Consider the following 18,762-nt stretch of genomic DNA (forward strand, 5'->3'; position numbering starts at 1 on the left):
CGAAGTAGAGTTGAGACGATCATCTGATGTATTGTCAAATGCTAAGTGCAGAAGTGGAGCAACAGATGCAAATTAGGTTGGGAGACTGTCAGCAGATTTAGCAGCACAAGCACAACATGTTAGTCCACAACGATTGCAACAACAGTACTGTTGTACTAACCTGACACGCCAGACAGACAGTTTCATATATCCACCACGGAATTATTTCACAAGTCCATCTGGGTAGCAGCTCATCAGATTTGTTTTCAGAGGCGGGACTTTAAAAAAAATCTGCAGCTGGTGATTGGACGACCGTTCTGATTGACACACTCACCACGGACCAATCCACATCAAGCCACGGTATGACGCAGCTTATGTGAGCCGATGCTTCTGAGAAACAATAGATGAACAACTACTGAATCACGAGAAACAGCTGTGAAAAAGGCGTTAGACGACAACTTCCGTTTTTATAAATTAACTTAAGAATCAAAGGAACGCTGACAAGTACGAAAGTCTGTTGATGTCACGTCTGCTCCCACAGCTCCCGCCTCTCTTCCCTGATTGGGCCGGTCAGAATTTAGCTGAGTGAAATCATTGGTCATTGGAGCCTTTCAAGATGGACCTGCAGGAGTTCAGAAACTGAATCAGGCAGGTCTGTCTGCTCTACTCAAGGTTACTGTTGTACTGTTTGTTTGCGTGAAGTGGAGCGTGACGTCAGTATTTCCACTGATATCAGCGGCTTGCTGTTTGCACGGCAACAGTGATGTCAGTGCTTCAGAAAAAAATCCACTCTGGAGGCTGTTGTCGAAACTTTGCGTTTCATCCTAAAACTGTTGTCATGTAAACAACCCTGTATAGAAACAGCAGCTAAAAAAAAGTGTTTCAGGAGTTGAAATAAGAGTTTTCTAGAACACCAGTGAGAGAAAAATGGGGATTGTTTGAGCTGTAAATCATGTAAAGGGATTAAAGAGGTACAAGAGGGACTGTGTACAGACCAAAAAGCACATACCCCTTCTTTAATTTTAGCTGAAGACTAATTTTTCTCTCGGTTAGGTAGGTCAATGATTCTTATTTTTGTATTAAGAAGCTCTTGGAGAAGTAAAAGGAAATAATCTGACATGATCTGTGTGATGGTGGATAAAACATATCACAGCCACTTCGAAGAGGAGTTAGTGGTAAATCCAAGTGGCAGTCATTGGATTTCTTGTATGCACACTTCCCCTCCCTCACACACATACAGCAGCAGCAGCAGCAGGAGCAGGAGGAGGAGGAGGGTGTGTGAGGTAAGTAATGGCAGTAGCCAGGCCTGTCAGAGGAGAATTATCTTAATTAAATCCCAGTGACAATTCTAATAGGAGGCAGCCATGACTGATGACAGGGATCTGCCTCTGGTCACATCACTGCAGTACGCTCTATTTTTACCCTCCTCTATCCTTCCATCTTCCCCCTCAATCTCAGTCCCTCATTCTGTCTCTCTCTCCATCTACCCCTTCTGTCCTCTTGTCTGTAATCGCTCCACGTGCTTCATCTCTCCCTTTGCCCACCTGATTATTCTCCTTCAGTGTCTCCCTCTCTCGCATTTCTCCTTTTTCCCTCCATCTGCATCTTCTTTTCCTCTATCATCACTGCTCCCTCCCTCCGTCCTTCCTCCTCTCTCCATGTCCTATTACAGGCTCATTTTGTGGAAGTGCTCTTCTCCCTAGAAACTAATCACAGAGGAATGCAGGCATCTAGTGCAGGGACAGCTGATAAAGGGGTTTGAGGCCTTTAGATGGCTCTCAGAGAAACTCTAAAGTGCTTTCCCTGAACCAATAATGCCAGTGTGTTTAAAAAGCAAAGCCTTGAACGACAGAGGCCGATAAAAGATCAGGGGCAGTCAGCGTGGAACAGAAGCAGGAGGAACATAACAGAAAGTTAAACAGAAGGAAGAATTTGAGGTTAAAGCTGTAAAGACAACCTGCAACCTGGAGTAACAGAGTGCTCTTGGTTTGTCCTTCATGATTCTCCAAAGCAAGATAAAACAGAAGAAATGGATCTTTAACACTTCCTGATCCACTGTGTTTGAACTTTTTCAGAAGTTCATGTTTAGTTTGATATTAGTCTTTGATGCATAAACTTATTGTTGCCCAAGATGTCCCTGAGCAACAGAACAGTGGATTCAACTCTCTGAAATAGTTCTCTGCTGGGTTTTGTGATGTGGGTGCCTGTTGAAATCAGTTTGATCAGCTGCACATACTCAGCTCACAGGTGGTCAAAGCACTTTGGGAGATATTTTAAGACTGACAAAAAGAGCAGGTATTTTTGCCACTTTTCAAAATGGGGCTTGCTTTTTAAAAGGAAATGTGCCTCTCAGAGATGAGATGAATCTTGTTGTGCGATGAACTGCTTACTATTGTAACTGGGTTTAGGCTTTTATTTTGAAGGCTGGATTTTTTATTCACTGACGGGAAATAGGATACAAAAAACACCAGTCTATACCTACCACTTATGGCTCTTAAGGCTAGAAATAGCATCCTGCTGAAGAAAAACTGTGTTTTTAAAAGTGTCTAAGCTGCTGCGGTTGTTGCTGTTGCTGTTGATAAATATCTGTATCCAAATGTAGCTTCTTTTAGCTCGGTCGGGTGAGTCTTGTATGTGTTTTGCTTCTGTTTGATGCCATAAATGTTTTGTTTATATCATGGATTCATTGTTTTTTTGGGGGAATATTTCAATAGTATAGTGTTGTTTTGTTTAGGGTGACATGATCTGAAAACCCAAAAAGAGGACACCCCCCATGGCCTCCTGGAGGAACTGCAAAAATACCTAAAGGTACTCAAAAATGACAGAGAAGCTTTCTGAACCATACATTTATTGAAAAATAAAAATAAATAAATTTTCTGTTTGAGCTGAAAATTTCTATAACCTAACTATAAATAATTCCTCACAATATGTTAAAAATAAAGAAAGGTAGCCTATTGTGCAAAAATATTTTTAAAAAATCCTCAAAATCTTAGTTACACAAACAGAAAAATAGAGGTATTCTTCAGTGTTGATGACCCCTCTTTTTCTTGGTAATCAAAAGAAAAAGAGAGATCAAAAATTCTTGTTTTATTTGGGTTAAAGGAAAATAAAAATAATGGCTAAAAACTACAGTAAAAGAAACTGAGAGCAGGAAATCACAGCATGTTTTCAGTTTTGACCTGAGAGAAGGAGCAGCCTGGGTCTCTCATGATGCATGTGGCATTCATGCTCAGCTTCTTGACAGGTAGGTACATTGGAATAATGCCAGTGACCCAGTGCAGCTCTTAACTACAAATATTAATGGTCTGGAGAACAAGCTGAGCAAAGCTTGGTTCAGGAAAAAGGGGATGTATAGTCACCCTCATTTTATTTCCTGGAAACATTTTTGCAAATAGTTATTTAACTCCACATCTGACTCTGAGGTTTGCATTTTGTTACTTGTCACATGTTTATGTTGTGAATATTACTGTTGTCACTTTGGATATTGGTGAACGTGTCATGGTTTTTTTTTGTTTGTTTTTGTTTATGTATTTGAGGTTCTGAGTTTGTATTAGTGATTCTTGTCTTGTGTTAATCCTAGGTTTTTCTTATTGAGTGTTCTGTGTCTCTTGTTTGTGTCTGTAGTGCTGTAGTTAATCAGCTAATTTATAACCTGCATTTGCAAAAAGTAAATAAATAAAGAAACAACAGGAAATTGGTTTGTTGGTTTCATGCCGCTGAGCTGGAGTGAAGCATCTGTGTGATTTACTATCTACTGTTGAATTGGGACTACTAGTGAAAGGAAGAAAAGGCAACATCTGTTAGATACATTGAGATTATAGAGGAGATAGCATTCAATCTGAGGGACAATAAAGCCTGTCATCAAAGTTACCGTCTGCCATCATATATCATTAAAGGATGCAGATGGAAAATGACAGATGATAACTTCTGGGGATGGTGTTACTATGTCTATGCTTTCACTTTAATTGAGCTATTGAAGGGAAAGTTGGCTTAATGCAGCACCCACAGACCCTGAGATGGACCCCAATGCTGAAAAAAAGTAAAATTCTTAAAAATCTGTCAGAAATAAAAGCATGCATCAACAGTGTCATGTTTAACAGCCAGGTGGAGGCAAAGCAGTGAGCTTTGTATCTCATTATTACCTATTGATTCATATTCATATTGCCAGGCGCGCCCTGTTGGCTATGGCTACCTTTTGCAGCAGCTCTCTGTTCTTTGTCTGTTTCTTATAATTTTTCATCCCTTTTTCGTCATCTTTGTATTTGGAGTGGATCATCACTTTGTATGGTTCATTGTTGATCATGGACAACAACCTTTTTGTTGCTTCAGTGATATTTTTACTACTTTTTCTCCTGTGTTTGTCTGGAGATCCTACATGTAACCATGGCTGCATTGTTTACATGTGAACTCAGCTGTTAGCAGCCTGTAGCATGTCAATGCTAACTGGTGTAAGGCCTGATGTCTTCCCACAAGGTGAGGAGAAGAAGGTAAGGATGACGTGCTGGTTCTCAGTCGTGAGCTAAGAAGTGACGGCATGGACCTGTCCTTCCATCCATTGTTATTGGGAACGTAAGATCTATCTCCAATAAGATGGACGAGCTAGCTGTGCTAACCCAGCAACAGAGGGAATACCAGAAGGCAGAGTAGCATCATGCTATTCACAGACATGGCTAACAGAGCTAACATCAGACACCAACAACTGTTGGAATAACTTGTCCTGCTGTGAGCAGACAGAATCTGGGAAACAGAGATGGAGCATGACTGAAGAAGCTCAGTCCTGGACCCTGTGGAGGTGGAGGCTGGCTGACTGGAGAATAATGGACAAGCTGTCATCATCTATTTTCTTATTGACCTTTTTGCACTTTCTATACACTTTCTCGGTTTTGTTTTCTTGATTGCTGCTGTGACTTAAATTTTGTTGTGCTTGTTACAAAGTTCTATTCTGTATTCTATACATACCAAAGTTTGTATCAGATCCACTATGTCCCAATACATTGGTCAGGGGATGAACTTCTCATGTCTACATATATAAAATATATATATATAGTATTTAGTTATAACTATTGTGTGTACTCTACTCAAATTTACAAACTTAACTTAATTCAACATCTGTAAGAATGCAAAAATACATAAAAACAATCTATCTTTATAGTTGTTAATTAACTCAGGCAGTAAGGGGTTAAAATTTGCAATGCACCTGTATGGTTAAAATGTACGTGTGTGTGTTTACACTCACCGGTATGCCATAGACAGAGCCCAGGCAGCCGCAGCACAGTATAGGGAGTCCCGGACCTTGGCTTCCTTGCATGTGGTGCATGTCTTGACTGGGAAGAGGCCGGTGGTGGGACTCTGGTAGTTCAAAATGGTTGTCTTGACTGGAAACAGAGACACAGAGCAACAGCAAAGATTGTGACAGAGGCATTTCTGAAATATCAGAAGGTTTTTATTTCTCTATCACCCTTATATGTTGAAACAAAAACCACCCATAGGACATCACTGCTCTGTGGCTCAAAAAAGACAATTATAGCATAAATCATTCTCAGTCCTCACGGAGAATGCTGTCTTTTTCAGAGTCTGTGTAGATTCATGCCCCCACACATTCTGCATGGCCTCACTTTGTCTGTTTTCACTCCCACACCAAAGTAAAGCACTTTCTGAAGTCACATCACATCCATCACATCTGCATAAATCTCCACCTGACATTTTTCTTCCATTGCAGTCATTTCTCTCTGCTCAGCCGTATCAGCAGGGCACACAGGCAGCCTCAGAGTGTGGAGAAGTCACACAGTAATGGACAACCAGCATGTGTTTCTTTCTGTACTTCAAGGCTAGTCTGCAAAGTGTGCAAAATGTAGTGAATACAGTTCTACCCCACCACTTCTGCTGCCACTGCTTGACCTTTGACCTTCCTCTGACTGTGCAGCTGTTCGCTAAGCCTGCCTCATCCTCTCCTCCAAGTTTCTGTTATGCATAATCTGCTGGAGACAAATTAACTCAGTCAAATTAAATTAAGTGTAATTCAATTCAGTGAGGGGTCGGGCAAAGGCATTTTGCAGTTTTTCTTATCTGAGGACAGAGAGCTAAAGGTAATGTAAAGGTGTCACTTGTTATGTAGACAGCATGCTCTTAAAAGGGTTCACTGACGGATGGGTGCCTTTTCAAGTTAAGTGAAGTGTGACTGATTTCGTGGAAAGTGTGAATGCACTGTGACAATAGAGATGACGAGGAGTTCCTGGAGTAGAAACAGACTAATGACTCTATTGTTCTGCTTCAGTAAAGATGCTTAGTGCAGCTCTAGATAACAAGAATCAGTTTGTTTTCATGATAAATGTTTTGCGAGGCGATGACCATGGAGACGTGGAGCTGTGAAAACTGTGTTGCTGTATGTAAGAGGAAATATTTCACCAGCAGTCGCTGAATTTACTCTGACTCACATTCAGAGAGCAGAAACAACTCATCTGTCCTCTCTGGTAAACACCTTTTACTGAACAAACCAGCACGATGGAGGGAGAGCAGGTTTCTCGAGATTTCCAGGGATTATGTAAACGTGTAGCCTGTTAGCGCTCACATATACAAAAGCTCATTCTGTAGCAGGGTCTGAGGGGAAGTGAAGAAACAACCAAAGGGAAGTTTAACATGTAGTGGAAGTTTGATTGTCTGACAGATAACACCACACTCAGAGAAAGCCTTTTTATTCGCTTGTTCATTTACAGGGGGAAGAAACAAATGATCAGCATTTTACCTCAGCTTGTTTTCCCTTTTCTTTCTGTTCTCCTCATTTTGCTTTCCTGAAGTGGACATAGCGTTTCAGTGTCAGTCACTTTGTGCCCTTGATAGAGTCAGATCAATCTTTTTCAGCTCAGGGCCAAGGTGGACTTTACCATTTTAAACATTTAGCGCTGAGGAAGAAGAGTAAAGACTGAGGAAAGAAGGCCTTTTGTTGCAAGAGAATACGACTAAAATGACAATAAGATACTTCGTGTTGGAGTTTATTCAAGTATTCAACCTGTTGAAAGTCTATGAATTTCCAAAGAGTCATGAGAAAAGATCATCCCCCCTTATGAAAAACTCAGTCCACATCCCCCACTTCTCCACAAAGGTTGTTGTAGATCAGGTTATCACTGACATTACAAAAATCTGTCCCAATTACAATCCAAAAAGGCACTTTGGTTTAGTCAGTTATCCTTTCTTTCTTTCTTTCTTTCTTTCTTTCTTTCTTTCTTTCTTTCTTTCTTTCTTTCTTTCTTTCTTTCTTTTCTTTCTTTCTTTCTTTCTTTCTTTCTTTCTTTCTTTCTTTCTTTCTGCTTTAAAGGCTCTGTGAGGACCATCAGTCAGTGCGATTACATGCAAGCAGCAGTCTGGCTAAGAGCCTGTTTACACGACAACATTGCATTTAAAAACGCTTTAACACAGTGAAAAAATTATCTGTGCATACACAGAAACACTAAGGGACTGAAAACACTGTAGTAAGTATGCCAGGCCTGTAGGTGGTGCTATAACTGTCTTGTCCAGAAGCAGCTTTTGGAAGATCTCCACTGAAGTAGAGTTGAGCCAATCATCTGGTGTATTGGGGAATACTAAGAGCAAAAGGGGAGCAACTAATGCACATTGTGTTGAATGACAATCAGCAGTTTGAGCAGCACAAGCACAACACGGTAGCTCACAACGATTGTAGCGATGGTACTGTTGTCCTGTTGTATGCATGAAGCGGGAAGCGGAGTGTGACATCATCGTTACAACTGAAAACACCGGCTTACTGTTTACACGGCAAAGGGGCTGGCAGCGTCTTAGAAAAATCCCACTCTGGACACTTTCAAAAGTTTGAGCTCTAGGTCAGTTAAAACTCGGTTTCCGTGTAAACGCGCGGGTGAAACGCATCAAAACTTTTGCGTTTCACCCTAAAACCAGTGGCGTGTAAACGGCCCTTAAAGTGATACTCTGGGATGGAACAAGTTGGGTCCTATCACAAGGTTCAGGGCAGAAATTACCCCTACAGCAGTGTTTTTGTGCAGCAGAAGCCCAGGGCGCTCGTCCGTTTATTTGTGTCTGCAGCGGAGGTAGCACCGTTTTATGACACGATGAGAACCAGAGCCTTATTTAGTGGTGTTTTTGTGTGAAAGTAACGCGCTGAAAATTCTCTAAATAAAGCGTGAATGCAGACCGATATCAGATTTTTTTGGTGGGAGTCCGTTTATTTGTGTTTTTGGTCAAGTAAAAATTGGCCCCGTCTGAGTGCAGAGGAAACCGTCAGAGGAGCAGGGAGGGGGTGTTTGGTGCGAGCGCTCTGGGCTTCTGCTGCACAAAAACACTGCTGTAGGGGTAATTTCTGCCCTAAACCTTGTGATAGGACCCAACTTGTTCCATCCCGGAGTATCACTTTAAGGTCACAGTTTGATTGTAAAGTCCCAGCAGGGGATCTAATCTTGTCTGTGTATACAGGCAGGAAAGAAAACTGGACTTTTGGAAGAGAATGTCTCACTGTGTTTCTTGGCAGTGCTGTGTTTTAGCACTAGTTTCAGAGGAAGCAACATTCTAACATTAATGGCCAAGATGGATGCAGCTGTATCTCTTTATGCTTCTTACATACAATGCATGTTTATTACATTACATGGCTTTTATTGGTTGAATTGGAGTGCAAAAATCCTGTTTATCATGAACGTCTACTTCCTCTAACAGGTGAAATTTGCTCACTCTGAGCGCCACAGGTCCAGAAAGGTGAGCAGATCACCTGTTTAGCCCTGCTCGCAGCCTGGTGCTCAGAGACGTATCCACAACGTGTAACATTAGTGAATCCTGGTCATGTCCTACCAGAGCTCATCTACCAACTCCAACCTCACCAAGCAGAGCAAACATAACCTCACTCTTCATTTTATTGATAGACTCTAAAGTTTGAGCAGACCACTGCAGAATAACTGCTGACTGTGGGTTGAAATGATCATTATCACAAACAGTTTAGCCTGTGCTCTATCACTCTCCTGTTTAGCTTTCTTCTGCTCTGATGTCCTTTTTCTTACTGTTCAACATTACTACAAAATTAATCCATTAAATGGATTTGTGTACCCTCAGAAAATCTAACCTGGCCACAGAGACTGAGGAATAGCATTTAGAAATAACCAATTATGGCTTATTAAAAAAAGTGAGACTATTTCAAAACCACTTATAAAGTCATTAGCACTTGTCAGTAATTTGCAAAATGGTCTTAGAAACAGATGAAAAAAAGTATGATAGAAACAGTCACTGTAAAAGTGAATCCCAAAACTTTTGTGTATTTGTGAAGCTCTACTGAGGCTTTTCTCTGTGAAGTAACAGCAACCGTTTTTGCTGGGGTGCACATCTGCAGCTACAGCCTGACTGCACTAAACGGATGAGTGATGATAAACTAAAATGTTAAGAGCCGGTCAAAGTTCCTGCTCAGCATTAGTAACTGAAACGGGACAAGAGACGAAAGCTCCTAATGCGAATAAATCGTTCCTCTGTGATAATATATGCTGGAATATTGTGTGCTCACACAGACAGCCTCCAGTACTGCAATTTATCTACACACACAAACACACACCTACGTCCGCCTTTACTGCAGAGGTCCCTTCACTGATGACTAATCTGTCTGGAGGGATCACTTCATTTTTCATCAGAACATTACGCTGCTGCGAATGAAGGGGACATTCATTCTGCTGTGTCAATTGTTACAGGGCAAGGAGAGACAGGGAGGCAGAGAGTGATGGAGGTGAGGACGGGGGGGGTGTCAGGGATGAGGGGGGCGTGTGAGGTGTGTGTGAGAGAGGAAAAAAACAGATCTGTGTACTAGTATCAGAAATCTAGTTTTTCTTAGACTGCAGGAGTTTAAAAATCCAGTAAATCCTTCTGGCTACATGACGCACACCAGGAGAACTTTAACACATATTCTTCTCTCTAAAAGCCAACATGCTCACGCTAGAGAAAACACTGGCACTGACTCAATGAAGGAGTTACTGTGTGCACCTGAGGACACAACATTCACTCTCAGGTGAGCTACCATGATCTCACTTAGAAGCAGATGTAAAAAAAAGTTTATTTTGTAGCTTGGGGTCAGGGGGAAGACAAACAACTTTTACACACAACTGCAGTCAAACACCACGAGTATGATCCAAACTGCATTTAAAAACAACATGAAACTATTCAGCTGATCGGCTAATGTCTGACACATACAGCAGAGTAGAAGAGCAGAGGAGCGTGCATGTCCTCACTCAATTCACTACAAGGGAAGTGAAGGGGATGAGTTGAGGCTGCATGAAGACCTCTGCTGAAAGCTCCCAGGGTTGAAGACGAACATGAAGACGGTAGGGATGGAATGGTTCACAAAATCCACCGCTTGCATCATATCACCATTTTGTGGTCATGTTCGTTGTGGTGTATATTATTGTTATTTTTAACACCCAAGAATTCTATAATCCTCTATTAGTGTTTTTTTTTTTTTTTTGTTTGTTTTGTTTGTTTTGTTTTTAAATCAAGTCTGTCATGTATAGCCATGAAAAACCTGAAAGAATGAGGCTGTTTGGCATTTAAAACATCATTAAAGCTGAATGGGACATCGCTAGTTTCGACATGCAAACTCTTCAGTAAGGAAAGTCACTATTGGCTGTCCCAGAAGTCGCCTAAAGATGCCATCTCCCTGTTCACATAACAAGTCATTTCTACAGCATCTTTGAATAAATTAAAAATATAATTGTAAAAGGCTGTAGGAGTTGAGGAATGTCATTGGAAGAGAGACAGAAAGCAGGTAAAAGCACTGTAAATATGTTTATAACTGCAAATGAACTATCAATTCTCTCTTTTTTCATCGTTATGTCAAAATATCAAACCTCCTCCTTTAATCAGGCATGGGAACAACAGAGGTGGCTTAAATGGGACACACACTTGCTCCAGCTCGAGGAGACTGCAGTGAGTGAGGAGGAATTGTCTGTCTGTGTTTTAAATAGAGGGGGAGCTCATGGCAGCACTTGCTGCTTATTAAGGGGAGTAAGTCGCTAGTCGCTAGTTTTGTCGCTAGTTGCTCTTTTGAAAAAACTTGCCACAGTGATCTGAGAAGTCACTAAATATAGCACCAAGCAGTTAAATTAGGTTTGTCTCTGTCATGGTTTCTTTTTTTTTGTTCGTGTATTTCTGGGTTTTTCTTGTGTTTTTGTCTTCTTGTGTTTGTCCTGTGTTATGTGTCATATGTGTGTCTTTTGGTGGTTATTTTTAGTGTTTCAGTGTCTTTAATGTATTTAGTCTCTGTCTTGAGTTTCTCTGTGTTTGGTTTGGTTCTCCTTGTGTTTCCCTCCTTGTTGATTGCTCCTCATGTGTTTAAACTGTGTTTTATTCCACACCTGTGCTGATCACTGCCCTGTCTATAAAGTCTCTGTTTGCTGTCTCAGTACGCCGTGCCCTCTGTCCTGAGTTTCCCGTGCCTCTTGGTTTTGTCCTGTAATTTTTCAGTACTTTTGATTTTACTTGTTGGAGTTTTTGAGTTTTTGAGTTTAGTCAAAATATTTTTTTTTTGTTGCATCTGCGTTTGGGTCTTTTGTGTTTTTATCGAGGATTCCTGACAGTCTCGGCACAGCATGCATATTACGTCGTTTTCACTGACTAATCCTGGAAAAGATTCGAAGTTCCAAAAAGAATCAAATTGAGTCGAAAGGATCATCACCGTGCTGTTCGATTTATTAGCAGAGTACACTGTGTTGCGCTGCTATGACATCACACTATTATTTAACTGATGCAGCTATTGGAATCCAACTTGCAGACCGCCCAGTTAGCTGTGGAAATGTAAAAAGGCTCAACTGAGCTGACCCGAACAAAACCTCACCAATGAAAACCTGACGGCTTGGTAGAAATGGGGCTAGAGTTGCCCAAAGACACATCCTCCAACTTTGTCCTCTTCACTTGCCATGTACACAACTTTAACACCTCTCTCCACAACCATCCTGCTGTACTCCTTCACCTTGCATTCCAAATGATCAAAACCACACACGCTCCAAACTGAGCAGTAAAACAAAGAAAAAAAACATATAATCCTGAAGACACAAAGTCTCCAAACCAAGTCAGGTAAACTGAACAGTTGGGATATTTTTCATAAACCGTTCCATCCCCTGAAGACTGTGATGTGAACTCCTGGCCACAGTTTACAAACAACCATCTTGCCCATCTTCAAGTGTAATAAAGATTTTTTTAAAAATATGGTTTTGTTCAAAGTATAAAACAACTAATATAAAGTGAGAAAAGCAAGATACAGTATAAAGTAAAACTTTCAGTTTAAGGGGAGTTAAACACTTATTTGATGGTTAAAAAACAAAACAAAACACAGGGTACCCCCTGAGCTCCATGACATTTATGATCCTCCTGATTTCAAGACGTTTTTGAAACACTTGCACAATCAGGCCAGTGGATGGCAGTATTTCAGATGTCTTACTGTCATCTATTGAAGTAGCTAATGTGAAACCACTTCACAAAAGCTTATGGACTTGGTAGAAAACGGCGTCTGAATAGCTGCCCCCTGCAATGAGCACTTTGTGGATGAAAGCTTCACTTTGCATTTGAAAAAATCACCCTTGAGCACTTCTATTTTTCATACTTTTATATTTCATCACATGCTCCACTCACCTGCTGGACAAGTGCTGAAAATAAACTGTTCTCAAGAAAGATTAGAGGGCTATTATATAGTTTTTCAGTTGCACACAAAGACTCCATTTCTCAACCACTCTAACTCGTGTTAGCTCCTCAATCAATCACCTGTGAAGCTCGCAGGCTAAAAAACCTCTCTATAATAGAAATATTTTAGCAGAACTCCCTGAAAGAATGATTGGAGTTGCTCTGTTGCAGCTCAAATTTAAGCAGCAGAGGTCTGAAGAGTTCATCTTTTGACGGTAGCGCTGAGAAAGTCATCATCAGACACAGAACATAAAAGACGAGAGTGCTGAGTGTTGCTCCGTCTCAGACGGAAAGTTTCTCTGGATGTAAATCAACTGTTGTTGGGAGTTTTGTGCTGAGCTATCCATCAAGCTAATGTCCCACTAAATCAGCAGCTAATGTCTCAGACGCACACAGTCTGCTCCTCTACAATGGGCCATTTCCCTGCACAGACAGGGTGGAGAAAATGAGAGGAAATGATGAAAAGGACAAAAAATACTGAAAAGACAGATTGAGAAGAAAAAATAACAAAGAGATAAGATGGAGGAGTCCCTCAGCAGGAAAAACACGAACAAAGATAAATACATTTATGGGCCCTGCCAGTCTGAATAAGTCCTCCATCTAAACATGATGATGCTTTTCCAACGTATTGAGGCTAAAAAAAAAAAACGCCTCCAGGATAAAAAATCCTGTTGGAGAAAGATCAATGGCAGACGACACAAGTCCAAAAGATAATATCAGGACCATCAAACACCCCAAAGAACAGCAACCATAATCTAATTCTACTTAAAACACCATGTTCAGAAAAACAGGTTTGAATCATTATGTTTTAGCTACTGTTTGTATAGATTTTGGCGCCCCCTGTGGACAGAGCCCTGGCTGATTTTGTGCCATACAAGTGAAATTAGTGTCTCATTGCACTTTCTTTCAACCCTCAAAATTATTGCTTACCAAGAAACTTCCTCATGAAGCCTTAATACTATCATGACTGTGACATCTACCTAACCCTCAACCCAAATGTTTCTAGCACACACACAATAAAAAAAAAAAATGAAGGATTTTTTTTTTCTCTTCTTATTGATTGCGTCATTTGCTCTTAAAAAATAAACATTTTTCATTTCAGGAAAAAAATATTTCTCAATGATTTCAAATAATTCACTACTCAGTTTTTTTATATCAAAAAAAAAAAAAAAATTATTCTGTCTCTGAAATGTATGGAGGACCCTGTTGTCCCAAAAAGTTGTTTATTTTTTTCAACTTGGAAAGCATCCTAAGCTCACAAGAAAATAACTCATGCCCACAAAGCAGTTTTATTTTGTGTAAAAGATAATAAACTGCCAGCTCATATAAAACCTTTAGCTTTATCTAAACTTTTGTGTTTTACTTACACTATAGCAGCCACAAGCCCTGTGATTGGTCCACAGGGCAGCATCATGTTTCGTGCTTTTACAACATTTCTGCTTCACTATGGTCATCCTCTGTTGTCCTGTTCTCTGTCAACAATGATTTAGCCTTCCACCTTCTTAGGTGTCTCTTTCTTTTCTTTTCTTTTCTTTTCTTTTCTTTTTTCTTTTCTTCTGTTTTCTTTTCTTCTCTTCTCTTCTCTTCTCTTCTCTTCTCTTCTCTTCTCTTCTCTTCTCTTCTCTTCTCTTCTCTTCTCTTCTAGCAAAACCTGCAGCATGATCAGCTCCTGCTCAACATTTATCAGCTCAAACTCCAACATAAAATTGTTAAGTCTTCACAGCTTCTTGCACACAAACAAGCACAGGAAGTTGAGAGACCAAAAACTGGTGAAATGACAATGGTAGAAATTGTTGTGTCAGTCAGCAGTGAGGCAGGATGTTGCAGAATAATGGAGAAACTCCAACACTCAAACACGCAGCACTCATGAAAGCAAAGGCCCCTAGAGTCGATGCAGAAGCATAAACCAGGAACAAACCAGGCACTGTGGGACTTAAGAGGCTCCGTAGAAACATAAATTCAGAGGTCTAGAACAAGATATGCGTTATTTGTAGTTATATTAGACCATTTCAAACAATTTAAGCAAGTTTTTCATCTTTTATTGTTTCCTTCAGAAGTATTAAGAGTAAAGGCTCATTCATGCTCAACGCTAAATACAGATACTGATACAGACAGAGCCTCCTGTCCATGCTCTGTATTCATTTCATCCTAGTTCTGCACATTTCTATTAAGCTTATGGACATGGGCCAAACAGAGCAGTACCACCGAAAAACACAGGGGCAGTGTTCCAGTTACTACCTGATACATAGCTTTAGAGAAATGCAAAGAAGAAATAACAATGGTGGAACTTTTTGTGAGTTTGTGAGAAACTTCTGCCCCAGTTTTTCTCTTTTATGGATGAGGTACATTATCAATACCTCCTCCACAGTCGCCGTGTTTGTGTTTGAGTTTGTTGTTGTCATAAACTTTGGACTCTAGGCTACCCCTGTTAACATCAATGTCAACGTGAAGGATACATGGAAGTGTGTGAGCAGTGGCCGTGACATCATTTGAAAAGGACGAATACATTTCCATATGTAAAAGGAGTATAAATAGGCCATAAGTCTGCAGCTGACTAATAGAGCAATCACTTAAGGAAGTCACTGAAACATCACCAACTTATTTTAACTGACCGGAAAATAACCAGATGTAGGGTGAGAGATGTAGGAGAGGGTGGAGATAAAACAAAAAAAAAAAAGAGGAAAAAAACAGAGACAGAAGGAGCTAAGTTGTAAAAGTTTAGAGCATTGTGAAAGGAAAACAGCTCGTATTACTTTCTGTTTCTGCAACAAATTCCTAATGACTGCAAGGAACTAAAAAAAAAACATGTTTTCTTCATTCCTTAATCTGTGAGAGCCAGACGGCAGCGTGATGGCGCCTTCTGCCTTGCAGTATTATCAGGAAGCCAGCTGAGTCAATGGAGTGTGGCCACACTGCCACACAAATACAAAACCATAGAGATGTGAGGGACTAAGGCAGAGAGAGGGGAGAAAGAGAGATGATGGAGTGATGAGAGATGGAGGTAAACATTCTCCTTGTGTGTTTCTTTTCTTGATAACAGAAAACAAGTCGTCCTATCACAACAGCATCGTGAGCTTAAGACTGCTGGGGGCGTCTCTGCAACAAAAGAGCAAACAAAGAGGAGGGAGGGAAAATAAAACAAGTTTGATTTGTCATTGTCACCCCAAACCTCACCTCCCCCCTCCGTCTCCCTCCCCCAGTCTGGAGGAAAGCAGGTATATTGGCAGGCAGGTCTGGGTGCCGGCGATAACAATGTTGGCTTTGTTCCCTCGCTAGAATTGGACAATCGCTTGCAGGCGCCACCCAACACAACAATTAAACAAGCCCAATGTTTAACGCTGCGTTCCCAACATAGAGCGATCTGGTGGGGGCTTTTTTCTCTAAATCTGTGGGGTTTCTGTGCCGCTGATGCTGGAGGCTACGCTGCACCCACTGATAGCAGCAAATCAGCTCCAACTGATAGCTACACCTGTTGCTTGCTGGGCTCTATTTACCCTTTCCTGTCATTATTTAAAAAAAAAAAAGAAAAAAAAAAACACACACACTACAGGCACCCTGTAGCAACACAACCACACACACACACACAGAAACTGCCCTGTCGCCATCAGGGAAGACCAGTAGGCCGTGCCCCCCAGGCAAACGGTGTATTCAAGTGAGAAAACATCGAGGCCAGACACACAGGATGCTTGAACAAACCACACCTCAGGAGAAGGCCCCAGCCCTCCGCTTTGCTCTGTTTAAACTGTAGAAAGAAACAACAAGGCTCACGTTAAAGTTAACAGAACACTGCTGGCAAACGCTGCAGTGTATTAAGTCTTAAGTAAATCCACCACATGAGCTCAATCCTCACCTACAGCAAGGATTTATCTCATTTCTCTCAATAAATGTTGTTTTCTTTTCTTCTTTATCTCTGCTCAAAGTCCTTATGTCATGTATATCAGCTTAAGATGATGTTTTATAGATACTGTCACCTTAATATCATAAACCTCAGTGGGTGTGAGGGTTTCCTGAGACACAAAGGCAGCTACAAACACCCTGTGTTTTGGAAACAATAAATAGAGACGTATTCAGAGGAAAAAAATAAAACCAATTTATTTTTAATAAAGACAGCTTTTTGGCAGGCTGAGGCTCTATGTTGCAGCAGAAGAGGAAAATAAAGAAGTGAAAACACTTTTTTGCAGATAGTCACTGTAGAAATGTATATCAATCTGCGAGGCGCTGCACAAGTAGCTGCTTGTTGCAGCAGCTCTCTCTTCTTGGTCCGTTTCTTGTAATTTTTTTTGGCCTCTTTTTCGTCATCTTTGTATTTGGAGTGGATCATTACTGTGTATGGTTCATTGTTGGTCATGGACACCAAACTTTTTGTGGTTTCAGCGATATTTTTACTACTTCTCTCCTGTGTTTGTCTGGAGATCCTACATGTAACCATGGCTGCATTGTTTACATGTGAAATTAGCTGTTAGCAGCCTGTAGCATGTCAATGCTAACTAGTGTAGGGCCTGATGTTTCCCACAAGGTGAGGAGAAGGAGGTGAGGACGACGTGCTGGTTCTCGGGTGTGAGCTGGGAGGTGACGACGTGGACCTGTCCTTCCATCCATCGTTGTTGGGAACGTGGGATCTTTCTCCAATAAGATGGACGCGCTAGCCGTGCTAGCCCAGCGGCATCACGCTGTTCACGGGCGTGGCTGACTGAGCTGACATCGGATGCCGGCGCCACATTGGAGGAGCTTTGCCTGCTGTAAGCAGACAGGATCCAGGAGACAGAGACTGAACAGACTGCTGGAGAGACTCAGTCCTGGACCCTGTGGAGGTGGAGACTGGCTGGGCTGGAGAGTGGTGGACGAGTTGTGGACGGGCTGTCAACATCTATTTTCTTGTGGATCTTTTTGCACTTTCTATACTCTTTCTTACTTTTGTTTTCTTGAATGCTGCTGTGTCTTTTGAATTTTCCCTCGGGGATAAATAAAGTATTTTCTATTCTATTCTATTCTATTCTATTCTATTCTATTCTATTCTATTCTATTCTATCAATACTCAATCTGACCACTTCATCACATACTTGTAACTAACACTATTTAGATTAAAGGTAGTGTCTGCAGGAATTTTTGTTACTTCTTTGTTAACACAACAATAAAGTAGCATCTTGTTTCTACGTGGAAGAGACTCGAGAGCCCTGCACCAGATCTGGCATGTTAGCACAAGCTAATCACAGGTCATTTTACATATAACGCAGCAGAAAGCAAACTTGTGTCGCTCATCTTCTCAAGCTGCTCTACAACCTCCTGAAAGTAAGTGAAAGTCAAGCCAAGCTTCACCCTCGTTTAGAAACATCCTGACGCAACCAAAGCATTAACATACAGTAAGAGGAGAGGGGTCGAGGCAGACACAGACACTGAAACACATGTATAAAGGCCTGTAGGAGATGATTGAGCAGGACTATTCCTGTAAAAGCTGAAACCAAATTTTGTTTTTTAGGAAAATCCTGCAGACTCTACTTTTAACCATGGACAGAACAGCTGACCCATGTTAAGTGTAAACTTTTACAGCCTCGTGTCGATTTCTTTGCCTTCTTTTTCTTTTTGCTGATATTTTCCAGACCATGTATTAGTGTAATGAAAATCTTCTCCAGCTGTCTTCAATTAGAAATATCACACTGTGAATCCTCAGCCATGGGAATTGTAAAAATGAAATTGAGTGTCTCACACCTAATCCAACTGGTGGCTATTAAAGGCTTCAAAACAATCATGTTGAAATCATGCTTCTTATTACAAATGGGTTTTGTGGTTTTGTGGTTCACAAAGAGATATCTAAATCAATTTCATCCCCTTCAATAATCCACTAAAAATTTCTCACAGGAGCTTTAACGTGCATTGATTCTCAATTTTCATCTTGGGTAAAAATACTGGAATACAATAAGTGATCTTCAGAGAATGTTTTTACTGTCATATTGTGAGCACATTTTGGAGCTGGATTTTCTGCTCTTTAATCATTGAAGAAGTTTAATCAGTTCTTCTGTTACAAGTGTCTTTTGGAAGTTTCTAAACTTCCTGCTAAGTAAAAAGAAAACACCTGTAATGACAGCATGATGGTCTGCAGGCTTTAATCCACTACAATTC

The 18,762-nt window shown here is 40.9% G+C and overlaps 1 protein-coding gene across 3 annotated transcripts in view; it reads right to left on the bottom strand.

Annotated features, from left to right (window-relative positions):
• phkb (phosphorylase kinase, beta) overlaps positions 1-18,762 on the bottom strand; it is a 194,855-nt gene that overhangs the window by 163,147 nt on the left and 12,946 nt on the right. For all 3 annotated transcript variants that reach the window (XM_074666021.1, XM_074666020.1, XM_074666019.1), the window contains one exon: positions 5,216-5,354. In XM_074666021.1, coding sequence (XP_074522122.1) covers positions 5,216-5,354 — 139 coding nt within the window. The remainder of the gene's footprint in view (positions 1-5,215; positions 5,355-18,762) is intronic.

Source organism: Halichoeres trimaculatus, unplaced genomic scaffold, assembly GCF_033239565.1.
Source record: "Halichoeres trimaculatus isolate MK-OKI-2021-1 unplaced genomic scaffold, fHalTri1.1 fHalTri1_scaffold_3, whole genome shotgun sequence".
In the NCBI taxonomy this organism is placed as follows: Eukaryota; Metazoa; Chordata; class Actinopteri; order Labriformes; family Labridae; genus Halichoeres; species Halichoeres trimaculatus.